Source organism: Pelmatolapia mariae, linkage group LG9, assembly GCF_036321145.2.
Source record: "Pelmatolapia mariae isolate MD_Pm_ZW linkage group LG9, Pm_UMD_F_2, whole genome shotgun sequence".
Taxonomy (NCBI): Eukaryota; Metazoa; Chordata; class Actinopteri; order Cichliformes; family Cichlidae; genus Pelmatolapia; species Pelmatolapia mariae.
The window spans coordinates 15220806-15246812 of record NC_086235.1 but is presented as its reverse complement, the minus strand read 5'-3'; the positions used below and the strand labels follow the sequence as shown (position 1 = coordinate 15246812).

The window sequence follows — 26007 nt, the reverse complement described above, 5'->3', positions numbered from 1 at the left end:
GATTGCTTTTCTGGCACAGACCCGGCTTTTAAAACCAGCCCACACATTTTTAATAGTGTTGAGGCTGGGGCTTTGGGGAGGCTATTCCAGAAGCTTAATGTTAGCCTGCTTTATCCATTGCAGAACCAGTTTTTATGTGTGGTTCACTCAACAGTGTCCAAGTTTCAACTGTTTAACTGCTGATTTGGGGTGAAGTTGAAGAATTTGGAGGTAGTACTACCCCCAACATCCAGTACAGCTGGTAGCAAAACAGCCCAGGAGCATGACGTTACCACCACCATGCTCAACAGCTGAAAGCCTCACCTTTAATCCTCCAAACATACATTCCTGCCATTGTGGACAAATAACTCAATTTTTGCTTTATCTGACCATAAAACATTTCTCCAGAAGTCATTTGGCTTGTTCATGAGGGCAGCTGCAAATTTCAGTCAAGTTTGAAAGTGATAATTTTGTAACAGGGGCTTTTTTCTTGGTTGGACAGTGATGCTGGTATTCCAGCAGTTCCCAGTTCATGGCAGACTTGTGCTTTGATGGTTCATGGGTTGTTCCTGAACATACCAACCAGTTTCCTCTTATCTAAGGATGACGGTTTGGGTCTTCTTCCAGACTTTGGGAAAGTGGTGACACATCCAAATAACTTGCATTTACATACTTGGCTCCAGGAGACCTTCCCAAGTTGTGTAAATATATAACTCACCTTTTAAACGTTCCTCCGAGTTCTTTGGACTTTCCCATTAATCTCAGTATTGCTCAATCCAGTGAGTGCTGTCAAACAAATCCTTTTTATTTGGCCAAGAGAAAGTACCAGCTGTAGTAAATAATGCCTATGTGTATGTGTATGTGAAATTCTAACCCCAATTTTATATTAAATATCAGTAATGATGGTTAAAGTTATAATGTGTTTTCCTTTCAAAAACAAGGATATTTTTAAAAAAATGGCAAAACAATTCGTCATTAATTAATTTACAAAGACTTTCTACAAAGCCAACGAATGGGTGAATAACACTGACTTTAAAATAAGCTTCCTCTCAGCAGTAAAGCAGGCTTGTAAACAGATTACCGAACTGACGTCAGCATCCCGAGCCAGAGGCCACTTGACCAGATGCAGCACCGGTGCACAAAGAGAAAAATCCAGCTCGCTGCCTCAATGGATGTGCTGTGCTCGGCAAGACTGTTTACAGTGCGGGTTGCATAATCAACAAACAGGTAGCCAGCTAACTAGTCAGAACAAATCAGACAAACAGAGTAATCCATGGGTTTTTCCCCCATTGTTTTATTGCTCAGCAGTAAAAAGTACAGTGTGTATACGACAGTACAAAAAATACATAATGTTGAACACTGCTCCACCGTGCCACTGAACATTTTTGTAAAATATCCACTTTTTGAGCGTGCAAAAAAACAACAAGCCCGGCTGTGAGCATCCAATGCGGGAAATATCAATATGTTTAGCTGTGTTGTTCGCCATCACCTCTTCACCCGGTGATCTCAGAACAACATCATACAATACGGAGAATCTTCAGCGACAGTAGAGGCAGACAGCATTGATTACTGAATAAAACGGCAGCGATGCAAAAGTAAAAACAAATGACAGAAGGACCACAGATTTAATAGTGAAACTAAATATCCAAACGCACTTTTGATTAAATCGCCTCTGTACGTGCTCACAGCATTCTTCATTTGTCTCAATATATTTTTTTTATTTTTTGTTTTTATTGCCTCTAACACAACCTTTGACACGGTTTGCAATACTGGATAAACACGCCGTCTATGGAGGGAGACACTTACAGTAGCAAGGGTGGTCTAAATGTTTCCTACAGCAGCGAGGAACTCTTTCTCACACATGACCGGTAGCCACTCCACGATATACACGAGAGACAAACAGACGGGACAAACGTACAGAGGCACACACAGGAACGGACGCACAAAAACTGAGCTGAACGTCGCACGGAGTCTCAATCAAACTTTAAAGTAACCGTGACATTTGGTTAAAGGGGGCGGCACGTCGCAGCTCGCCTGCTCACACGCACGCTTCAGTGCACCTACATGCACACGCATACTGATATATAAAGGGCCAACGTAAGGAATTAAGACATCTATGTGGTCCCTCTTCGGAGAAGCTGGTGACGCATGAGGGGGAAAGGCCATTTTAAGTCCGCTCCATTTTTTATTGAGAGCTGAAAGCTGCTATTCAAAACTGCTGGATGCTGGACTCCACATCGCCCAAAGACCTGCTCAGACTGACCGATAACATCCAAGCCTGTATTTATCAAACTGCCGAGGGATAAAATTCACCTAAAAACGAACTGCGGATTTTGTGAACGTGTGTGTTTCCATGCTATCACTGTCTGCTGCACACCACAGCTCAGGTCTTCACTGTTTTTGACTGTTTTTCTGAGGCTAAGGTGTTTGGAATCATCATCCATGCACTGCTGCCTGCGTCAAAGCCCCTTAGCTGCTATATAATTCCTAGGATGTACCTTAAAGTATAGCAGCTGTATACCTGATTTCATCTGATGTTTAAATTTCCCTTTAGAATAATAATTTTTTAAAACAACAAACTGAATCAGTGAATTCAGAAAGGGCCCAGCTCCCAGAAACATCTTTTCACTTTAGCGAGTTTTTATTGCTTTGCTTAAACTGTAACCATGAAGTTTAATTCTTACTTTCAGAATAGAAACGTATTGACTCTGCAAATTAATTTTAATGTTTTATTTTATGTATGTTTAATAACCGGGATGCCACTACAGTTTTACACCGTCCCCTCAGACCTCCTAGTCCCCTCGATGCCTGGCAAAGCTTGTCTGTCTGTTTTAGGCCTGTAATTGACTGGCTCCAACCTCTCAGTGAATCGCTGGATAAATGGCCAAAAAAATAGATGGATGTTTAATCATCTTCTTAATTAGAAAATTACCAGATAAAATAACATACTTTTTTAATGTTAAAATGTGCTGTACTGGGTAAAATCGTGCAGCTGTCGGGTCAATCTGTGTATCTGACTAATCTGAGCAAACTGATCATTTGAAAGCCACTCTTAAGGGTTGAGTCATTTTAATGCCAGTCTTTACTTTTAGTTCTAAATGATCATTTTCGTAAGTTTGATAAATACAGGCTCAGATTTCACAACCATTATTCCTCCATATATCCCTGCCTCTCCTCCCCCCGACTTATCTAGGTGCTTATTCAAGTTCAACAGGCTGTAAGTATTCAGGGATTGATTTTAAAGGAAAGTTAAAATTACAAAGAACAGCTTTAATCTTTTTTATAGCACATGTGTCTCTCTCTAAAGCAGATTTTGTGTGGCAACATCCACAGTGCACTCACCATCAAGCCACTGCAAAGAAACAAAATCACATATACTCTGTAATTTTATAAAGACAATAAAAACCTTTATCACAATTAAGCCTTTTGTAGAAAATGTACATCAGAAAAATACGCAGGTGCATCCTCGTAGTAAATAAGCGTCTGTTTACGCCGCTCTTCTTTCAGGTTGCTCTTTGTGTTTGTGATATACAGTATAAAGTCGAAGTCTCTGAATATTTACCACATATATAAAATAGACAAGAACAGCAGGGGGAGAGGAGGACGAGGATCCGCAGAGCTTCTCGCCCCTCTGTGTCTCTATATTGCAGAAGCTTTGTCTCTGTTGATGAAGAGGGTCTCCTGGCAGAAAGGATTAACCAGGACCACGCTGCTGCCGCTGTAGTCTCCATTAGGGGGTAGACAGGTGTCATGATCCTGCAAAAGCACATGCACAAAATAAGACGTCGTGAAAAAAAAAGGAAAGTAGGTGTAACTGTTAAACAGCAGCTCTAATTCATGACTCACGCATCAGGGGTCACCGTTAGCGCACACTCTACTGTATCTGAGTCTCTCTACAGGCGACGAGCAGCAAGTTTAGTGTGGAAGAGGACAGAATAAAATATGGGATTTGTGCACATCAGGGCTTTTAAGGAGATGGTGAACAAAGATATGTGGAAAAAAGCTCAGCGATCAGAGATACAAAGGGGAGGTGGTGGGGAAGATGTAAGAGCCTCACAAGTGGAGGAACAAAAAGGGAGAGGTGACTCAGAAGAAGGCAGCAGAGGGTGTTAATCTAAGTGTGCTGGGTGATGGTGAGTCAGCAGTAATGAGGTGGTGCAGGAGGTCGTTTTGAAAAAGTCTTAAAGGCCTTTTTCATCCAATCACATCGAACTACAGGAACACCATCATCATCACCATCACCATCATCAGGTTTAAAGTCATTTCTGTCATTTTCCTATAGCACCAGGGAGGCTACAGTACGAGGCTTCTGCTCTATGGACACATGTAAAGCCGTAAACAACACCTGGGTGTCACCAAGGGCATCCTACACACGGTCCAACCTCAGCATCCCTCTCCTGACACCTCCGACAGGCGGCAAAGGAATGCAAATTGAGGAGGCAGAGGAATAAAATAAAGGAAACACACAGAGAAGATAATAAACATGCAAAGAGAGCAAGCAATGGTGCATAAAAATATACGGTTAAAAAGAATAGAGGGGGGAATTTGCAGAGAGAGTATAATATGCCTCTGTTATATCCCATCTTTTCCAACAGATGGCGCTGTCATGCACCTAAAAACAACACATTGCACTTTCTGCTTTGAGCTGGACTTGAGCCTACAAAGCCTTATGGGTTGTTTTCCTCAGTTTTGCATAAATATGAATGGGTTAGTTAAAAATAAAATAAAATAAAATAAAATGCCTAAAAATTTCCAAGCCCCCTTTAAAAAGCACACCGATTAGGGGAATGTGTGTAAAATTATCATCATTAAGTGCAGAATATTTCTAATTAGTGGGAGACAGTAGCTTAAAAATGACCTGGTTTGCAGATTTTACAGTGTAAAAACCATATATCACTTTATTAAAAACCTGGGAGCTTCTGGCGTGGAGCGTGATATCAGATATAATGATTTGCAGAAGCAAAGAGGATACACAGGATTTAAGGAGTTTAAACTGTCAGATAAAAATCTTAGGTCAAATATGTTGGACATCTTGTTATATTTATAGGCAATGTCTGACGAATTATAGGAAAGTGAGTTTACGGAAACTTCATGTAGCTTATGGACGACGCCGTGAGGTCAATACTGAAGAATCCAGGTTTGTCTTTATCTTGTGTTATGTGATTTGTTTTGTTTCTATGGACTATAAGTCTGGAATGAATAAAGACTGAATTCATGCCAGAACACTATTTTAAACAAACTAATAATATAATACAGTTGGGAACAAGATGATTTTACCAATCCCAAAGCTACTTACAGCAAAAAATAAGTGAGAACATGTGTGCTGAAAGATTAAGCTTTACTGAATAAATGGAAACGCTGCCAATTAGTAGAATTTCTTGGTTCAGAAGATTTCTACCAGAGCTCAAAGCGACATGAGAATTAAAGAAAGCAAAGTTTAGCTTGGATTATCCAGTTGTTCACAGCAAAACATAAAATACGTAACATGATGGAGAAGGAAAGATATGGAAGACATGTTATTTACCACAAGAAGATGATACAGAACTTTTAAAAAGAAAAAGCAGACCTCATCAGCTGCTGTTTTATTCTATGTCTATGTCTATGAAGCCTAAATGTGTTTTTCTGTTCTCTAAAGCAATTTTTAAAATAATATAAACGCATCATTGCTTCAAAGATTTTTTTATGTAGTCAAAAATCCTCAACCAGACCAAAAACATTATAAAAAACAGCTCAGTGTCATTTTATTAAATACACATATGTGAAAAACCCGATCAATAAATTTCATCATTAAATGAATCTTTCTAAAAATCTGAGTATGACTGAAGATCTTTGATCTTTCTTAAGGTTTATTTATTGATTATGCTTGACAGATTTTTGTCTTTTATTCACATTTTTTTTTGTCTGCAGTAATCTGAAGCACCTGCAGTGGGTCCCACCACTCATGTTTATGTAACACTGGTCTTGGCTTATTAATGCTTTTCTTTTAAACAGATTTAAATATAATGAATGCTTGTTGGATGCCTCAAAAATATCAGAAAATTAACTTTAATTTTTAAATCTTTGGATTTTTATATACTGGTTTCTATCTTTTGAGCATGCACAGACTGATATTATTGATAAATATAACTAAAATGATGCTTCACTAAAAGTTTGCGGTCTTGTATGTAATTAAACCCGCTCAGCTGAGGTGTATTAATTACTAATACCAAGTTACTAATAATGTATCAGTAAAGACTACTCAGTATACCGACACTGAAGCCAGTCTTTGAGATTCAGTTGCTGCTGTAAATTCAAGTGAATACTTGATATGAAGAACTGTCTAAGAATCAGATGCCCTGAGGAAAAATTTGTCTTTTGCTTGTTCCAAATAGCATCCTCGTTAATCGCAGCGGCACAGCGTCATGCTCAAGTGGCTTCAGAAGGCCTTGGGGCTTGCTGACAGGGGAGATTGGACATGGATCCTCTTGTTGTTTCCATACTCATTAAACGCATTCTGCTGACCGATAGCGAAACATCAAGTAAATGTGCGGCCTCTTTAAGTGTGTGCGGTGCAGAGCAGTAACAGAAAGGCAGCCTAACAGTCTCAGTAGTTTGTACCTCACTCTCCAGAGTGTGTATCTCTCTGGGCAGCTCCACGGCGTGTCTGCTGAAGTAGTCCATGGTGATGGCGTTGTTCCAGTAACTGAGGTTGTTCTCCTGACTTGAAGACTTTTTCTTCCTTCTCATGCAGCACACAGTCAACAGCACAGCTACAGCAGGCAGAGGAAGAAAACGAGGCTTAGCACAGAAACGGGAATAGCTGCTGCTTCAAAAAGCCTCTGAAATCACCCACACCTGCTGCTCAGCAAGAGCCTGTCATGTTTCAGGACAACATGCTGCAGCTGGAAATCAATACTGCAAATTCTGAGCTGCCAGTCGTTCGGTGAAAATATACGAGAAGGCTTTCAGGAATCAGAAAGTAAAAGTACTTCATTTTCAGCGGACTGGAGTGCACAAAATTATATTTTGCCTTGGGTGGAATGGCTTTTCACCAGTGAAAACTTTTTAAACCAAATTAATTTCATAAGGAACAGCCCTGAAGTGTAACTGGAGGCTGTCAAAAGGGATTCTGGGAAATCTAGGAGCTGACTGAGACAAATGAAGACAAGAAAAGTCAAAACTTAAGAATGAATTAAACTCACTTCAGAAATGTAATAAGATTACTAATAATGGTTAAAATATGCATGTGTTATAACAATGTGATCTACAATATAAAATACTGTGACCTGGTGCGGTGTCATTTTTTTCCAATAGTGAGATGAGAGGATTAACACATAGGCTGCTGCTAAACCATTTAGGGTTGAGCACAAGCACATTAAAAACCAAAAAACCCACAAGATGTTAACTTTTAAATGATTTTCATGTAGTTTTTCTTAAACGTTTTAACTATGGCATGCGTAAGCTTAAATTGGATGAAAGAAGGTGGAAGCTAAATCGATAAAAAACAGGTCACCACAAGCAGGTGAATGTAAAGAGGTTAAATATGAATCTCAAGCCACAACCAAACAAGGGAAACCCACTAACTTAGATATACCTATCAAACTAAGGCCATTTCCCTTTTTCTTTCCACTCTTTATGTGAAACTACACTGTGGCTTCCGTGGATTCTTATTAAATATACAAGTGTGAAGGTGGTATAAATCTTGTCCTTTAACTCTCTGCAGTAAAGCAGACGAGTCAGATTCTTTAAATGTGAGAATGTGACTCTCTTTATTTTCCAAGCTGCTCTGGTTTTACTTACAACACGAGGACACGAGCACACTGATGGCCAGCACGATCCACACGATGGCCATCCTGCTAAAGCAGATGTCCTTTTGGGATGACGTGGAGTCGATAGCAGTGCCTGGGTTGTGGCCAGGTGTCGGGGTGGTGATTGGCAATTGTGTGATCTGGAAGTTCCCGCTGGTTGTGGAAGTGGGCTCTGAGCTGTTTGCCTGCTGTTCCATCTTGACTGATGTGCTCTTGGAGAAGTGCTCCCCATATGCAGTTGCATTCCCTAGCAGGTCAGTGCTGTTACCTTGGACAGAACCTTGAGACTGACTTTCCACAGTGGTGATGTCGTTCGCTGCAGTGCGAGTGGCTGGCATGAGTGTTGAATTCTGTGTTGTGACGCCCGTCTCGGTGGACAGGGTGCTGGACGCAGTGAAAGTTTGATTCTGTGGTGAGCTCTTGACAGTGACAACCAACTGAGCAGTGGGGGGCTCGTCCACTCCATGCACCTCGCGAAGGGTGATGGCGTGGTGCGGGGATCCTACAGCATGCTTCCTGAGTTTCAGGCCTCGTGCAGCATCAGCATCGACTGAGAGTGAAGAGGGGGGCTGCAGGCGTGGAGCATGCCGCTGCCCGAGTTCCTCTACACTCAGCTTCTGAGGCCCTGTGTGGTTTGCATCGAGTGCATCCCCTTTTTCTGCTCCAGAGCTGGACAGAGGTGCCAGGGGGTTCGGGGCCCCTATAGCAGCAGATTCCACATCTATATTTGGCATCTCTGCATTAGGAAATTTAGGACTGCTGCTGCTGCTGGCCTGGTTAGTGCTGACTGTAACTGGGTTATGGGCCCTGACCAATTTGTGCATGAGACTTCTGTTTACAACATCAGAGCTGGGCTCTTTGGGGTGATTCACATGACTGCCAGTGCTCACAGTGTTTGGGGTGACTCTGTCATAACTGGGAGGATCCTCGCGAGCTAAGTTGGAAGCTTGGGCAAGCCGATGGAAGTGTAAAGGGGGAAGAGCAGCCGTAGGAAGGAGGGCATTTGTGGGTTGCATGCCTTTGGGTGGCCATTCCCCGCTACTCGACCCCTCCTGATGCCAGTCTAGGGGTGGAGGTTTGGGTGAGGACAGGGGGCTGCTGTGTGTGACTGCCATGTAGACAGAGTCCTGGGATGTGTGGCTGAGGTACAGCTCCTGTGCTGATGACACCAGTCCTGCTGGCAGTGCTAGGAATGCTAGAACACCTGCAGAAGCAAACAGAATAACATAGAAATCCTTTTTAGTCTCACAAACTCTTGATTGTTTCCTGTAAAGCTGATTTTTTAAAACTCTTTTCTCCTGTGCATTTTGTTTAGCAAACCTAGATGAAGCTGCAGCCCTGCGGCTATAACTGACTGCTCGGCTGTTTAGTTGAGACGTGTGGCATTGTCTTGCATTCATTATGCTTCTTAGCCTTTAATCTACTGAAGCGTTATGCGTGTCAGTCACCTAGTTTAACTAGATTGCTTTATTAACTGCATTATTCACTAGAACAGCGCTACTGCGTGTATCTGTGCATGGATAAGGTGGCAGCTGGGACGGAGAGGATGCTTCTCTCCTTGGACACGCAGTTCTCTTGTAATAAAACAGCAAGATATAGCTGCAAATAATATTGTTAGCAATCCAGTTTCTATAAATGTTCTTGTTTAAAGCAAGACATCAGGAAAAAAACAAGTTTTCTCATGTGTAAGTCATTATTTTGTCCTTTCAGACAACATTTAGAGTTTATTTTTTCACACATTTACCATTGGACAGTCGCACAAAATACCTGAGTAACCAGATCTATATTAGTTAGTCCATCAGTTAAAACTTGGTTATTTCCTAATTTATGAAGTGTTAAAAAGAGATATTAAAAAAATCCCCTCTGTACAAACCTTTGAGTTTCGAATGTCAACAAGCTGAAACTAGAATTTTTAACCTTAATTTAACCAAAGTTTATGGGAAATTATGCACTCTGGTACATTTAAATATATAAGGTCTCATTTGCATATTTAGACATGACATTTAAAAAAATAGTAAAATAGTAATAGAAAAAGATGATTTTATCATAAAGGAAAAACGCTTACTCTGTTCACCTCTTACACTGTCCTTTGTCATCATAAAATTGAGTCAACAGTCAGATGGTGAAATGTGTCTTGTTAGTAGACATAATGACTTCTAATGATTTTCCTACAATTAATACAGTAGATTGATTTATGACAGTCTCAGTGTCAGTATGGCCTACTTAAAATGCTAAAGCCATCTCTAAGAGCCTGACAGATTTGCTTTCTCAAGCTCAATCCCGTAAGGAGGCTGCGTAGTGACAAGACATTAGCAGGTGCCAGTGGGGAATAGTGTTATCTAGACAGCTAGAAAGTCATAGAGGGAGGAATGTGAAAGGGCTTATTAATTTCCACATTAACTCTCTCCTTTCCACCCCTTATTTATACTTAATCACAACTAATCCAACACATTAGCAGAGTCCCCACTGTGCAGACTCTATACATTCAGACAACAGACTACGCAACAATAAATATCATCTAAATTCTTGTCTGGTATACAGTCATAGCACAAAGAAAGCACAACACGGTCTTCAATTTGAAGGTTTTACATATCAAGACATAATAAAAAACATCTGGTCCTTAGCTGGTCTTATAATTAGGTAAATATAACCTCAGATAAATTACAAAACAAGACATATAACAGTTTCCAAAAACCTAAGAACATCCTCATTACTTCCAAAGGAATTAAGAGACTAGGTAGAAGCCAGAAGCTGCTAATTAAATGCTCTTGATTAACTGTTAATCAGCAAGTGTGAGCATCTTTATGAAAGCAGAACATCTTGTCAGATGCTAAGGAGGCATGATCTTAAAGAAGCAACTGGTGCCACCCATCAATCTGAGAAAGGTCAAAAGGCCATTTCCAAACAATGTGAAGTCCATGACTCTACAGTTAGAAAAAGATTATTCACCAGTGGGAAATAGAGCTGGGCGATATATCGAGTTTTTTTAAAAATATCGATATATTTTTATACGAGATATAAGATGTGACAATATCCTTTATATCGATATAGTCTATGTTACGTTATAATTATAGTTGCGGAGCCGCAAGTTTGCCTCTCTTTCGTCCACTTTTGTCTCTACGCAACGTTATTCGGCCTCGCCTCTCCTTCACTGAACACAACTCCCCCTCCTCCCCCATCGCTTCACCTGCAGGCAGCGACAAGATGAACACGGCAAATCTCCGTTAACAAGTTACTGCGCATCGCCCCGTGCGTGGGGCTGGACGGCGTCAACGTGTTAACGAGCTAGCCACGCTAACGCCTAACTGCACGGCCTGAAATCCTTTCATTTTCTCAAAAGTTGACTGCGCGCCTTTTGTATGAATTCTGGTTGTGCTTGATGACCGCGAACCGATTTTATGTGATACACGTCGCTCAGCAATCTGTCAAAAATGTTTTAGTTCGACTTTGGTAAGCTAGGGAGCTGCACCGCTTGACGGATTGTCGGAGCATTACGGCTACCGAGGAGCCTCGCGGAGTGATACGTACTGTGCTTCAACGTAATATTACCGTATTGTGTGTGTATAAGGACCATAAATGGCACCTGTTCAGAGACATGGTTACGAAGCGGATTTCAAACTCCAGGCTGTCAGTCACACAGTAGAAGTTGGGAACAGAGCAGCTGTGAAATCTGTCTATGCTCATCGTCTTTTAGTTTACATTTTGACTGCACAATTGTGAGCTCTTTGTTATGCACAAAACAACATAGTTTTCTTTTATTTATAGAGCATCATTATTTAATAAATGCTCATAATTTATTTTTGAGTAGTTTTTTTCATGTACATCTATGCTGCATGTTAATAAAAGTGCCTGTGTGACATCTGGGACACAGCTTTGACTAAGAACTCTCTTTTTGTTCTTACTTTATGGCTTTAAAAAAATATCGAGATATATATCTTATATCGCCATCCAGCTAAAAAATATCGAGATATGAATTTTGGGTCATATCGCCCAGCTCTAGTGGGAAACATTGAAGACAGTTTACAATCTTTGCAGGAGTGCACATCCCAGCAAATTTACCCCAAGGCCAGACACTACAAAAAACAAAACCCACAAGAACTACATCTCAGATTCTAAATTCCTCAGTTAGCGTGTTAAATGTTAAAGTTCATGAAATTACAATTAGGAAAAGACTAAAGAAGCATAGGAAGGGTTAGGAAGGGTTGGCAGAAGAAAGCCGCTTTTTTTCTGAGAACATGGCAGCACAGCTTAGGTTTGCAAAGTTGCATCTGAACAAACTACAAGACTTCTGGAACAATGTCCTTTGGATGGATGAGACCAATGTGGAGATGGCTGGCCATAATGCACAGCACCACACTAGCCAAAAACCAAACACAGCATATCGGCACAAACACCTAATGCCGACAGTCAAGCACGGTGGTGGAGGGGTAATGATTTGGGCTTGTTTTGCAGCCACAGGACCCGGGTGCCTTGCAGTCATTGAGTTGAAGTCCTCTATATAGTTAAGTAAGTAAGTAAGGCAAAAAATTATTTATAATTTTTCAAGACAAGAATCACAAAGTGTTTCACAAAAAAGAAAGAAAAAAAAAGAATCCAGGGCATTTAAAACAACACAGACAAAAAGTAAGACAAATGCAATTCACAGATCCACAGAGTCCACAGATCCACAGAGTCCACAGATCTTAAGCTAAGCAAAGAGAGTTCCAGAGGGCCAGAGTGGCAAAAGCCTCATATGCTGTATAACAAGTAGGCCCTGATCACATGACCTCAGGGACCTGCTAGGGACATAGGGATGTAGAAGTTCAGTAATGTAAGCCGGTGCTTGTCCACGAAGAGCTCTAAAAGTCAGAACCAGAATCTCAAAATGGACTCTGAATTCAAAGGGGAGCCAATGTAGCTGTATTAGCAACGGTGCTTAGACATATAAACAATGAATTACAGTGTGCTTGGCCCAATGCACAATGCACAGCAGCAAATCTGCAGAAATGATGAAAAAGAAAAGAATCAAAGTGCTGTAATGGCCAGTCAAAGTCCAGACCTCTACCTGACTGAAATGCTGGGAACTTTAGAGACAGTAGAAAGTACATAAACAAATGCCTGCGAAGTACTGAAGCTATGGTGTACAGAAGAGCGGGCCAAAATTCCTCCACAACTATGTGAGAGACTGATAAAGTAATACAAAAAAAGAATTACTTTAAATTACTTCTGCTAAAGGTGCCTCTACAAACTACCGAATCATAAGTGGTGTTTAGTTTTTGACACAGTGCTTCTCCAGTTTGTCTTCATTATTGTTAAATGAATATGACATGGTGTGATAATTCATCCGTGGTTAATCATCTGAGGTTTATTTACCTTATTTTAAAATCTGTTAAGGACTAGATCGACTATATCTTGATCATTAGGAATGAAACAGGATGATTTCTTTTTAAAAAGACTGCACGTTAGTGTGTTTTAGTCACAGTTACTGAAATAGGGAAGCGATTAAGTTAGTCTGACACCAACCACTGGCTTATTGCTTCAAGGTTAAGACCAGCATTACTTAACATTTATCTTAATGACAACAAATGCCACAAACAGACCATTATCAGTGTGAGATCACTCTTCAACTTCTCAGACCTGTCTGTGGCACTTGGGTCAAATGTCATTCCTTCCGTCTGTGGATGTCCAAAGTAGGAATGTCGAAAGATTCCCTAAACACTACCACTGAACACTCAAGAAATAGTGTATTCGATAGAGGCCATATATTTATTTGCTGCTGATAAAGTGGGGTTTTATGTTGTTTTGTTTTTTGTCATTAATAAGAAAGCATGTCAGCTTATTTTAGTGGCTCATTTGAATGCTTTACCAGTTTATGGACAGAAATCAAGTGCTGTGACACATGCGAATGAGCTCTATCAGGCTTTAGTGGGATCAGATTTGACTGATTACACTAAGGTGCAATCATTCACAATCTTTTATTAAAAACTGGCTTAAATACAATATGTTTATTCTGTTGAAATCTTATTCAATTTTTATGTCTATTATAACCTTACTAATATGCAATAGTCATGCTGATGACAAACGAAAACCTCAACAAATAAAAATGGAAAGGGAAAGAAAACAGCATGTGTACACAGGCAGAGCTGTAGACCCTCAAGCAAGTAAATTTGAGGTTAATTCGTTAAAAAAAATACCTCAAAACAGTCACGAGGTACTAATATGACTGAGAGGTTATGGCCATCATTAAGGAGCAATGGAAAAAGACAGAAACAGAAATCTGGATAGAACGTACAACAAAGAACTGCAGTAAGAGATCAAATATTATTAGTAGTATAATTTATTCGCCACAGGAATATTTTTTCCATTTTCTTCCACGAGGGGTTTAAAATACACTCGGGCAGAACCCCAAAGCACTGACTATTTAAACTCAGCCTCTGAATCATTAATCATATTCCTCCATACTCAATCACACAGACTTGCAGGAGAGAGGGTCCAGGCACTGCCTTCCATTAACCAGGTCTGTCACGTCTCTAATCCACAGAGCCCGCTCCAGACCAATGTCTGGGGAGACAACACGCGGGGCCATTGTTGATTTATGGATGCTCTATTTTTCCTCAAATTATCTTTTAAGCAGGAGAATAAAATGCAGCCTGTCAACTGTAAGGTGTTTAGTCTTTTACTGATGCTGGGTAATGTGAATCGTGTGCATATTAGGACAAAAATCAACCTCCGAAACGAGGCCGAATGACTGAATCGGGACGAATTAAATAGTGACTCCTTGGATAGGAAGGTGTAAGATGTCTCCGTGCAAACTGAAACCACGTAGATGCAACAAGGCTTTAAATAAGGAGATAAAAGAGGTAACAGAGGCCGATTAAGAGAGAGGATGTTTATCATGATGGGGTCTGGCTTGAGTCATACCTTCAATCAGTACACAAGCCTGGCTGTCACAACCCGGCAACCTGACACTCTGCTGCTGAATAAAACATAGCGTCCTTTTATAAAGTTATGTCAGAAATGAACAAACTAAATGCACTGGCACAGATTCTCCCGGCTAGTTCAGGTAATCAGAAACCCTGCATAAAACATGGGCTTCTCTGATCTGTAACCAACATGGAGATTAATATTCATTTAGGACTTTGCAGTTTAGTTGAATTATATTTTATTAAACATCACATCTAAAATGTGAAAAGGGCCAAAACTGATTTTTTTTTAAAGTTAGCATGCACTGATGTCTGACTGCCCAAATATTAATTAGTGCAGGACACAAAATGAGGTCAACGTCAACCTTTAGATTCTGTTTTAGAGGTGTGGAGATTTATGATTTATTAGCTTTTCTGAGTGACGCTCTTTCTGATGTAACCCTGACATTTACTTTCATAATTACTGGGGACCAGTATGCTTTTACACTGGTGGATTCTCATATTAAACGTGGCTAAAGGTTCAAATATTAAGGTCAGTGTAAGCCGACCTGCTGTAAACACTCTACACTTGGCTCTGTATGATGTCAAAGAGAGGATTCCCTTAATGTCGTTGTCAGGTGCAGAGCTCTGTCCTCCAGTGAGGGGCAAATAAAGTTGGCTTAAATGGATCAGGTGGCCAAAGAAGGCAGCAGACATGCTCCTTCCTTCCAATTCTGTGATCATGTGAGATGAAAGAAAAAAAACATTACAGGACTCCTTCAAGGCTCTCTAATTGAAATTAGTTTTGTGTGGCAAGGTGCTTCAGTGGCTAGCACTACTGCCTCACAGCAAGAAGGTTCCTGATTTGAGTCTGTGGCCTTCCTGTGTGGTTTGCATGTCCTCCTTCTGCCCAGGGGCGGATCTAGAAGGGTGGCATGGGGTGGCAAGTGCCACCTCTGTTTTGCATATGACAGTGTTGTTTATTAAAATAAGATAGCATTAACAGTTTGAGCGTAGTTACAGTCAACACTGAATATAAATGCTAAAACTGAATATATTGGATAGTGTTCCCCCCCCTCCACCATTAACAAATGGTTCAGCCCATAGCAGGACCGGCTTTTTTCTTGTTTTCAGTAGCAAGCGATGCTTATGATTGTGCCAGAGCACATTTTGAACAACACCATGGGAATTTTGGATTTTACACAGGTGGTCGGATGTTACACTCTGGAAATGGAAGGAAGGTGAGTGTTATTAACCCTCTGTGGTCCACGGACACGCTGCACCTCCAAATCACATGACTATTTTAAGCTGACATAGCAACAAGCTGCAGCCACGCTGAGTCTCTATTTCAGCCCACATTGAAAGTTCAGACTTCAAAGTTTTTTAATTTTAATTACAGGCCAGTAAATCCAGAGTTATGATAATATATATAAGCCATGCTTTTTACTAAATACTGTCGTCACGTTTTTGTGTGTGTGTGTTTTAAGCGTTTTCTAAGGACAGCGGGAAAACAGTAAAGAAAGGAAAAAAAGCCACCTCTTTCCTATCGGTGGAAAAATGTACCATGTTGACCAATTAAAAAAAAAGTCAACATGTGGGATTTGGTTGTTTAGGAAGAGGGGAGAGTTTTGGGAGTGACGGTAACGGCAGCGAGACAGAGCAAGCGAGTGAGAGAGAGAGAGAGAGAGAGCTTTTAGATGTGGGAGATTTGTGACGTTTAGTGTGGAGTGTATACTTAGTGTATTGTGTTGTCTTGTGTAGCTGTTCTGTTGTGTAGTCGTTTTGTTTTGTGTGTCAGTGAGGGCACTAATGAATGTCACTAAGGCACATTGCAGTGTAAACACTGTCACTAAGTAGAAAACCAGCGGAGTGATACACCTCCTGTTGTCAGGCCTGCAGGTTTATCCCTGTGCTGTTCTCCTCTGTCTTTTGGTGGACAAACTTTTTTTTACTGGCACACATCATTTGTGGGGCATCTTACTGTGACACCTGATTGTTCTCTCATTTTAGTTTTAGTAATATTTTTAAATGGTTGTACAAAATGAAAAAAAAAAACGGCAGGTGTATTGGCTGCATTTTTAGATAAATAGTTGTATATGTTTACAAAATGTACAATTTATATTTGCATTTCAAGTTATAAAAATGTACTCAACATGTCTGTGGGTTTTTGTCGCCTCTGTCAGTGCGCCCTAGGGTGGCTGTGGCTACAATGTAGCTTGCCATCACCAGTGTGTGAATGTGTGTGTGAATGGGTGGATGACTGGATGTGTAAAGCGCTTTGGGGTCCTTAGGGACTAGTAAAGCACTATACAAATACAGGCTATTTACCATTTACCATTTTTACAGTAAAAAATACTACTAGGATTTTAAGTTCTTTGTGTGATTTCAGATCAGTAATACTAATGCAGTATGTCAGTGAAAAAAAACAACTAAATTTAGTTGAGCTGAAAAGAATGATACCAAACAAGGCAAGGGGAAAAAACTAAAATGAAACAATTTCAAACAGAAATGAAACAAAATCAGAAGTGGTAAAAAATGGGCAGTTGTATTTCAGACCTCAGTGGGTTGTTTTATGTAACTAAAGTGTGTGTGTGTGTGTGTGGGGGGGGGGGGGGGGGGGGGGGGGGGGGGGGCTTTGATTTTGCCAACCCATTTGATTTCTTTGCCACCCTCATGCCACCCTAAGAAAATTTCTCTAGATCCGCCCCTGCCTCTGCCTCCATAGGTTTCGTCCAACAGTCCAGAGAAAACTAGGTTTAACTGGTGATCCTAAATTAGCCATCGATGGGCAGAATCAGAGCTCTGAATGGTGCAGAGAAATGATACGTGGTGGAGTTTCTCACCGAACCAGAAGAAGTATAACTCACTAGAAAGGAAATAGATTTATTTGGGGTGACTGCATGAAGTGTCACTGCTGCTGAGTTTCTTTGAAATACATTTTCTGAACACCACAAGGCAACTTCAATTTAGTGGCATTATATTTAAAAGAAGACAGGCATCTCCACAACTGTTATCTCCAGATACCAAAAAATATCAAAACTGGACAGCTAGCAACAAAACAATTCAAATAGTGCCAGAGGCCAGAGGATATTACAGATATTTGATTTTGTGGGGAGCAGTCCCCTTAACCTTGATAAATAACCCTGTGTGCACAAGGTAAAGACAGTTATGAGACCCCCATGCTGAAGCTTTGCCTCTGCATAATTAATACATTATTATGAACAAGTTAGTGGTGTATTATACTGTAATACTAAGAAATCAATGGGCAGCCACCAGAAAGGCTTTACTGCACCTCAGCGCTGATCATTGAATCTGCAGGTCTCTGCAGGAGGAATTCTTACATTATACAGTCCATTATTTCGCTTTGAGGACTGTGCTGCCTAACACGTCGGTCAAATACAGTTTAAATCTGGGGATGTCCACAGCACACTCATCAATCCATTCTGTGCTCGGGCTAGTTTGAAGGGTTAGTTTGCAGTGATCCTCACAGCAAATGACAGCCAACAGGTCCCCTCATTGTTGACTGCTTTGGATTTTTATGTTTTTTAATTTTTTTATGCAGTACTGCATAAACCGACTTTCTTATTAAACAGTGGTGTGTTTGTGGTTTGAAAAAAAAAAAGAGCTGAGAAATGCGATGAGGAGCACCTCCAACGTCTTGCTTGTTGCTGTATCCCTGCAACTGACTCTTCTGTGTTCAGCTGAAGACTAAAAGTAGCAGCAGTTAAATATAAAAGCATACAGAACGACACAGCACGGCTGAAAGAAAATGTCGGCACTCCAACTGATGGTTTAGACTTATTGGGCAGATTTAATAGGAATAAAATAAATGGAAGATGGTGACGGGGTAGTATGTTTACTCCTTTCTCTCTGAAATAGACTTTATGTGCAATGCACCCTCTGACATCTGCTTTACATAAACCCAGATTGCACAGGAAAAGTTACGTGTTTAAAAACAGGAAATATAATAATATAATAAGTGAGTTATCGTGTTTTCTGCCCTCTGCTACACCTGCATCTTTATTTTTTTCTGAAAACAGGAAATCCATCTATTCCTGACCTGTACAGTCTGTGTTGTTGAATTTCTGTGTCTGCAGTGATTACATGTATCTGCTTGTTTTTACACATACACTGTGCCGCACACTGAGCCAAATGGGTGTAATTTGTCACGACGGCTGTGTGTCCGGCTGATGGAGAGAGAGTGTGAGCAGGCAGAGAGCCTGGCCTGGCCTCCACAAAGACACATAGAGGAGAAGCAGAGGCGCGGGGTATTAACAAGAGAAATTATTGAAAAGACCAGGGAAGTAACCTGAGCTTCACAGACATCCATTACTGAGTAGAAGCACTGAAAAGAAAATGAGAATACGGAGTGCAAAGAGGGAGAAAAGGGTGGAAAATGTGCACGAGTGGGCCTGATCGTGCACATTTTCCTGTGTGTTTGATCACGCTAAGACGTGGACAAAAGCAAAAAGGTTAGACATGAAAAACTGAGCTGGAGCGGGGCACACAGAGAAGCATTTGTCATAGTCAGCGGCACCCGTTTACTCAGCATGATATTTTTTTTCCCCCTCCCACCCTCGTGCATGTTGGCTGTTTTCAGTCAGACATGATATTTTCTCGCAAGCACAAAACAACCAAAAAAGGAGTCAGACCACTTTCAGTGGCGATGATGAAAGAAGGAGTGAGGAGGCGACTGCGGAGTTTGAATCTTCGCTGGTGAACTGAGGCTTTTTCTCCTTTCACGAGGAGGAGGCCATTTATCACTCGCACCAACCTGTTGCCTTCACTATCTATGTCACTCAGCCGATCACCATCAAGAAAAGCACATGCTAATATCATGAAGACAAATAACGGCCAGCTAAAACTACTGCGAGACTGTGCCCTCGTTTATTTGACTAATGGTGTCAACCTGTCTACCATTATCAAACCGCAGGGTGTACAGAGGCAGAGAGGGAGGGAGGGGCAATTTATGCAAGAAAACCTGCTGAATTAGGGCTCTTTTGAGTGCATAGGAAAACCGGTGACATTCGCTGAAGTCCTCCATTGAAGCCACGAGGGACATCAATAAATCATGTTGCAAAGCAGGCACCTGTGCGCTGATCCAAAGCAGGCTTTGTCCCACTACTCATTCACAATTAGATTGAGAGGCCAAAGCCTCTGACACCGAATCTAAAGTTACACTGAGATAACCTAACATTTGCTCCTGAAGCTGAGGAATCCTGCCTTATGTTGTGAAGCCACTCATAAGCTAAGACTTCAATCCCATGGAACAATAATCTTCAGGTGCAGTGCATCATGAATCTTCTGGCTTAATCAATCATACTGATGCACTTAGTGTGCGGCATGAATGCTATCAGTGCTTATGCACTTGCCTGGCTGCATGATCAATCCTAAAGGGGGGGTGGGGGCTACTCGCAGAGGAGGCTGGGATATTCATCTTTCTTTCCAGGGGTCACCTCCTGCTATGTGCAACGGAGAATGATGTGGCTGTGACGTGTACGGCGACAATCTGCCTATGAAGCGGGTTCTGGAGGCAGGCTGGTTGTGCCGTATCATCAGTGGGCAGCTGCCAGTGCCACTATTCAAACTGGAGGCTCTACAGGAAGCCAAAAATAGGAGCTGCAAAATCATCCATCAATAAGGCTCGTGAGTCGTGGTTCGTCAGGCTGTACTTCTGAAATCCTTCTGTTCTGTCACCTCCCTGCTCAGCAGCATAGCGGGGAGTAACAGAACAGTATACGCAGGGAACAAAAAGCCTAGATTCAATGAGAACCTAGCCAAGGTCAGGTTTATAAAAAAAACGAACTGCAGCGCAATGATAAATCCTGCATTAAGATAAAATACCTGACAGTACATTTTCTGTCTATTTTTGCTTTGGGTGCTGTTAAAAATAACTGTATAAGCAGTCTGTCTGTTATCCAATAGAAAAATAATTTAGTTTTACTTCAGAATTTCAAGAACTTGGTACATTTCAAAGGTTTTACTCCTTTATAAAAACCTCTTCAGAGCTTCTTGGTGTCAATTAGAATAAAAAAGGTTGAGCTGACATGTTACATGTCGCTCCAACAGTCCGATGACACGTGCAGGTGCACAGTGCTGTGCACGTGTGAGGATTACCCTTTGATGCCTCTGTGATGTACACAACTAGATCCAGTGCCAGTTTAGTGGATTTCATTCACCTCTCTCATTCCTGTCATTAATTAAAGATGGGAAACCATTTACTGTCACACCGACGGCCACTATAGGATCACCAGTTACAATGACAAGTATCTTTGGACAGGTTCAAAACTAGAGGCTTCCGCTGTAAGGCAACTGACGCACCACTGTGCTGCACAGCTATTTGTTATATTGGTTAATTTAACTACACTATTAAGGTTATTTAGTCTTCTCTGCTTTCTACCTTCTCTTAGTTTAGTCCAAGGTAAATGGACTGTAATTTATACAGTGCTCTTTTACTATCACTGTGAACCCAAAGCTCTTTTTACACTGCAAGCAGAATCCACACACACATTTCCAGTATTCACCCAGGTAAACATCAGAGGGTACTTGGGGTTTAATATCTTGTCCAAGGACCGTTTGACCTGAAGCCCCGGGGTGTTTCTGAGGTTCCTCCTTAAAAATGACAGGCCCAAAGTGAATCAACTATTTCTCTGCGATTACAAGCTCTGTGTAAATTATATTGGTATCAAAATAAAGCTGACACTTGTGAGACTTCATCAGCAGTGCAAGCATCACAGCAGAGGCCATTCTGTCAAAGTAACTGAGGATAAAACACAGAAAAGTATAAAGGAGTTTTTCCTGGCTTGGTCTTTTATAGCATGTAGCCCTCTTGAAAATTTGGTGCTGATTAATACAGAATTTGGGAGCTGGGGATTGAACTGTCAACCTTCCTAATAGTAGGTAACCCATTCCAAACTCTAAGCCATCATAACTGACAAGCTTTTGGGGGCAATGGGTGGGAGCTCTGTGGCTGGAACAAATAGAATTACTTGCACTATTGCACACTATCCACACATCTGTTAACCTATTTTTATTTACAAAAACAAACAAAGAAACAAAAAAACAACAACTTCAGAGCAATTTCAGATTCTAAAGTCGACTTCTACAGTCGATTGTGCATAATTAGACTAGACTAGATTAGACTAGATAATTAATCTTGATTAGACTTAATTGAAAAAGTGGTAAATGGGCTAGTTCTTTGCTGAATAACGTTTCTCTACTCTACTTGAACAATTTAAAGCACTTTATATAACATGCCTCACAAGCACTTTTTTCTGTCATCCACACGTTCATACTCTGATGAATGCATCGGAAAGCAGCACAGGGTTCAGTATCTTGCCCAAGGATACTTAGGCAAGGAGAGCTCGGAGCACTCTGGGACAGAACAGCCAACTTTCCAATTAGTAGATGGCCTGTTCCACCTCAGGAACAACAGGCTAAACCACAGGGAAAGTCACAAAAAGTCACACAAAAAGTGATGATAAAAGAGTATTGGTACCAATTTTTGGTACTTCCACCCGCTTGTGAACAATTCCCTTGGAATCATAAGTTCTTTACAATCAAGCTGAACAAGCAGCAAAAAGAGAGCCGTTGTTTTTTGTATTCAAATGTTTTTTTTAATACATGTAAATGAAGTAAGTTTATTACAACCTCCGTGTCCTAAAGAGTGACTAAAGGTTGAGATCTCTCTTTCTTTATAAGATGTGCGGCAAAGGTTTTCTTAAAGTGTTGTTAGTCAGAAATAATGCCCGTGCTGCATTAACAACCATAAATAAACAAGCAGATTGTTTCTTTGTGATCTCACTAAATAAAATCATTAACCAAAATGTCTGATATGCAAATGTACAAGAACTAAAGGGAATTATTGTATGTTCATTATGTCTCGTAGTCTAATGGGATAAACATGCCTAACCGCTGGTTTAGAAGCTCCAAATCACTAAACCACAGCCCATAATTAAAGATGTCCTCCTCACCGCCCAGCCGACCCTCCGTGGATCATATTTAGCCTCATTTATGCTAATAAAAACCACTCCACGGTAGCAGACAGCCCTCTATGGGATTCCCCTTCAATCCTCTGGGGCAAACGAAGATGGCTTTATCTGCAGCTCTCATCAGAATACCAATGAGCCCATATCACACCACGCCAGCACACACACAGCACGGCTCGTCTCCCTCGGTATAAAATCAGTCCATATCTCAACTTTTGAGGAATAAAAGCTGACAGAGCCGAATCAAAGTAATCATAAAGCTTAAGAGGAAAGTTTTGTTAAAGGTAGTCCAAGCCTTTAATTTAAAGCTTTGACGTGCTGTCACAGAACCACAGAAACAGATCGGATCCATCAGCTTCAGGCGGACAAAACTCTTTATCAGCCGAGAGCTGTCTGACTAAGTGCTGCTAAGATTTGATTATCTCGCCTGGACAGCGAGCCATCAGCCCCGACTGACTTCAGTGGACCCACTGCACTTCTTTAACAGTTTCTAGTAGGCCTGCTGTGGTACTACTTCAATGTGTGCCACTACAGCTGCTACCATTGGTTACTGTACCTACGATACCACCAATATCTGCATTAATATAGTTGGTAATAATAAAAAACAAATAAAAAATAATAAAATAGAGTGTAAAACTATGAAGAAGTTTCACACCCCAGCTCCTCTGTGATTACTTCTTTTGAATTTGACCAAGTGGCTGCCTCTGAAGTTTAATAAGTTGGAGTTAAAAAGTGGCCGAAAGCTCCAGAATTGAGAATATATTCACAGAAATGTTGTAAGAAAAGTAAAGATCATTCCCAAAAGTGTGCTTACATTATATTAATAGAAGACAATAAGCATAAAAAAGCTGTGATGAGTATTGCTAAAGCATATAGTTAGGTCTGGATCAGGTGAACCTGAATCCTCCCTTAGTTATGCAGCAATAGGTGTTTGCTGCTGGGGGATTCCCATGATGCACTGAGTATTTCTTCTTTAGTCACCTTTCTCACTCACTATGTGTTAATAGACCTCTCTGTTGAATCACACTTCTTATTAATCTCTGTCTCTCTTCCACAGCATGTCTTTCATCCTGTCTTCCTCTCTCGCCCCAACCGGTCGCAGCAGATGGCCCCGCCCCTCCCTGAGCCTGGTTCTGCCGGAGGTTTCTTCCTGTTAAAAGGGAGTTTTTCCTTCCCACTGTCGCCAAAGTGCTTGCTCATAGGGCGTCATATGATTGTTGGGTTTTTCTCTGTATGTATTATTGTAGGGTGCACCTTACAATAGAAAGCTCCTTGAGGCAACTGTTGTTGTGATTTGGCGCTATATAAATAAAATAGAATTGAATTAAATCTTTGTAAATCTTGAATTTCTCATAAATGACTGGACTCGTGTTGTGATTCTACCATATGACAAAATCCCGGCACAAATTATGGTTTAGCCGAGAATTGCCATCCATCAAAAAGTGAAAAGCAAGCAAAAACATCAAATAACAAACAAACCAATGAAAAGAGGTTCGTTAGCGCATATAGAAGTCATGAACGTTCACCAGAGGCTTCAAACCACATGTAATAACCGGCAGGAAATCACTTGGATCAAATAAGATAAGATTATTTCCATAATCCCAGTGAGAGATGACATCCCTAATATAGCCATCTCACACGCACAGCTCCGAGTGTAAGTACAGATGCTCCACCCACCAGCTTTGTTTACGAGGGGCAGCCAATCAGAAGTAAGTTGGCTATAAAAGGATGAACTGTGAATTATGCAAAGCGCTGAGAGTGGAGTAGCCCAAGAATAACAAAGTGGAGCTGGAAATCAACATAATAAGGCCCCTCGGAGACAAGCTTAAGATCAAAATCGATCTGAAGTCTGTTTCATAAATGAGTGGAGCGGCTCAGCAGACAGATGAAATTGGGGTTGTACTGGGAACCAGATTGCAATCAGTGAAACAGAGTACAAGGAGGTATTTTAGAAAAACAAACCACCACAGTATATAAAATTCCAAAGGAGAAAAAATGCTGAAATACTCACTAAATGCTAATATCCTTTTACTGCATCTATTTGTCACTAATAATGCTGCAGTCCACCTCCTGCTGCCGTTACACCTCCTTCTGCCCTTTAATATGTATGGTACTTCTATTCAGAGTTGCACTGAGACGTTTTCAAAATGTTTTTTTTGTTCTGCAGCCCTCCTTTGTATCCGCAAGATACTTACTTTCACACAAAGGCAAAAAAAAGGCACATGCCATGAGAGCAATCATGTGCCTAAAGCTGCTCAGTTAATCAGGAAAGCCACTCATTTTAGAATTAACACTTCTGTGACTCACAATAGAAGCTAAAACTTAGTATGAGCATTGAATTAGCTTGTTGGTTTGAATCTGTGTGAAAGGGCCTTTCAACTGTACTGCTGGGAAGCTGTTTTTATTGCTACAACTGCTAATCTCACTCGTGACTTGGAAAACAAGAAAAATCCTGATGTTCTTCATTTTGGAACGACATATGCGTGCGTATAAATAAAGTGGCATCTTTACAGTAGCACAAAGAGCCAAATTCCTTTGGTTTGCTTCTGGGTGTGTCCCAGCAGATAGACGAGGGACATCCTCTGGGACCTGTGGGACGGTCCTGGAGAAGGCTTCGATATGGGCAGGGCGGTGGAGAGGCGGAACAGGGAGGTCTGCAGATGTGGGCTCAGAGATAAGCGGCAAAACTTGGGTAACAGGATAATGGCTTCCTGTTTGAATTTGAATTGTTTGTCAGGTTACAGCAGCTTTGAACGGGGACGTGTTTATCTGAGAATCTGGTGGAGAGAGAATGCGAAAACAAGAACAACAAAGGGTCCTTTTGCTGTTTACTGGGATAATGATTTAGCTTCGTCGAGTGTGACAGCAGCACCGGACCTGACAGGAAGACGAGAGATTAAACAGGAAGTTGTCTGGAATCTGGGCAGAGCGCTGAGCAGCAAATCTGCAATTACACGACTCCATTAGAGTCACAGACACTGACAGCGTCTTCGAGAGAATTTTGGCATATTCACTTTGATAGGGGCTTTATAAAGATGACAAAGTATCCAACAGCACATTTCAAAAATACAAGACAAGAACAAGTCAGATGGGAAGATTTCTCAAACCCTGTGTACTCATTTACACATCGCACCAACTGGCCTTTTCAAATTTTTATTTATTCTAGCTTTGGAGGCAAAAACTCAATTTTCTAAAACAAATTGTGAGTCTCAGTTGTTTCAGATGTGTTCTTTCAGTACAACATGGTCATAGTAAGTAGTGCTGATAAAACGTCCTTCTCCGACACACACTGTCCCGTTATAATATGGGATCATCTGTCCCAGTTCTTCTCTATCTGAAGCATCCCCGCAGCCTCAAGGCCTAGAGCCTTGA

General features: G+C 41.0%; 1 protein-coding gene across 4 annotated transcripts in view; it reads right to left on the bottom strand.

Annotated features, from left to right (window-relative positions):
- Positions 1–1255: 1255 nt before the first annotated feature.
- Positions 1256–26007, bottom strand: part of tmem108 (transmembrane protein 108) — a 61781-nt gene continuing 37029 nt past the window's right edge. For 2 of the 4 annotated variants that reach the window (XM_063483399.1, XM_063483400.1), the window contains exons 3-5: positions 7759–8970; positions 6577–6728; positions 1256–3735 (exon numbers count right to left, since the gene is read on the bottom strand). In XM_063483399.1, the coding sequence (XP_063339469.1) occupies positions 3619–3735; positions 6577–6728; positions 7759–8970 (1481 nt within the window). In that variant the 3' untranslated portion in view covers positions 1256–3618. Of the gene's footprint in view, positions 3736–4324; positions 4384–6576; positions 6729–7758; positions 8971–26007 lie in introns of all 4 variants that reach the window. The other 2 variants (XM_063483402.1, XM_063483401.1) reach the window with 2 other exon arrangements.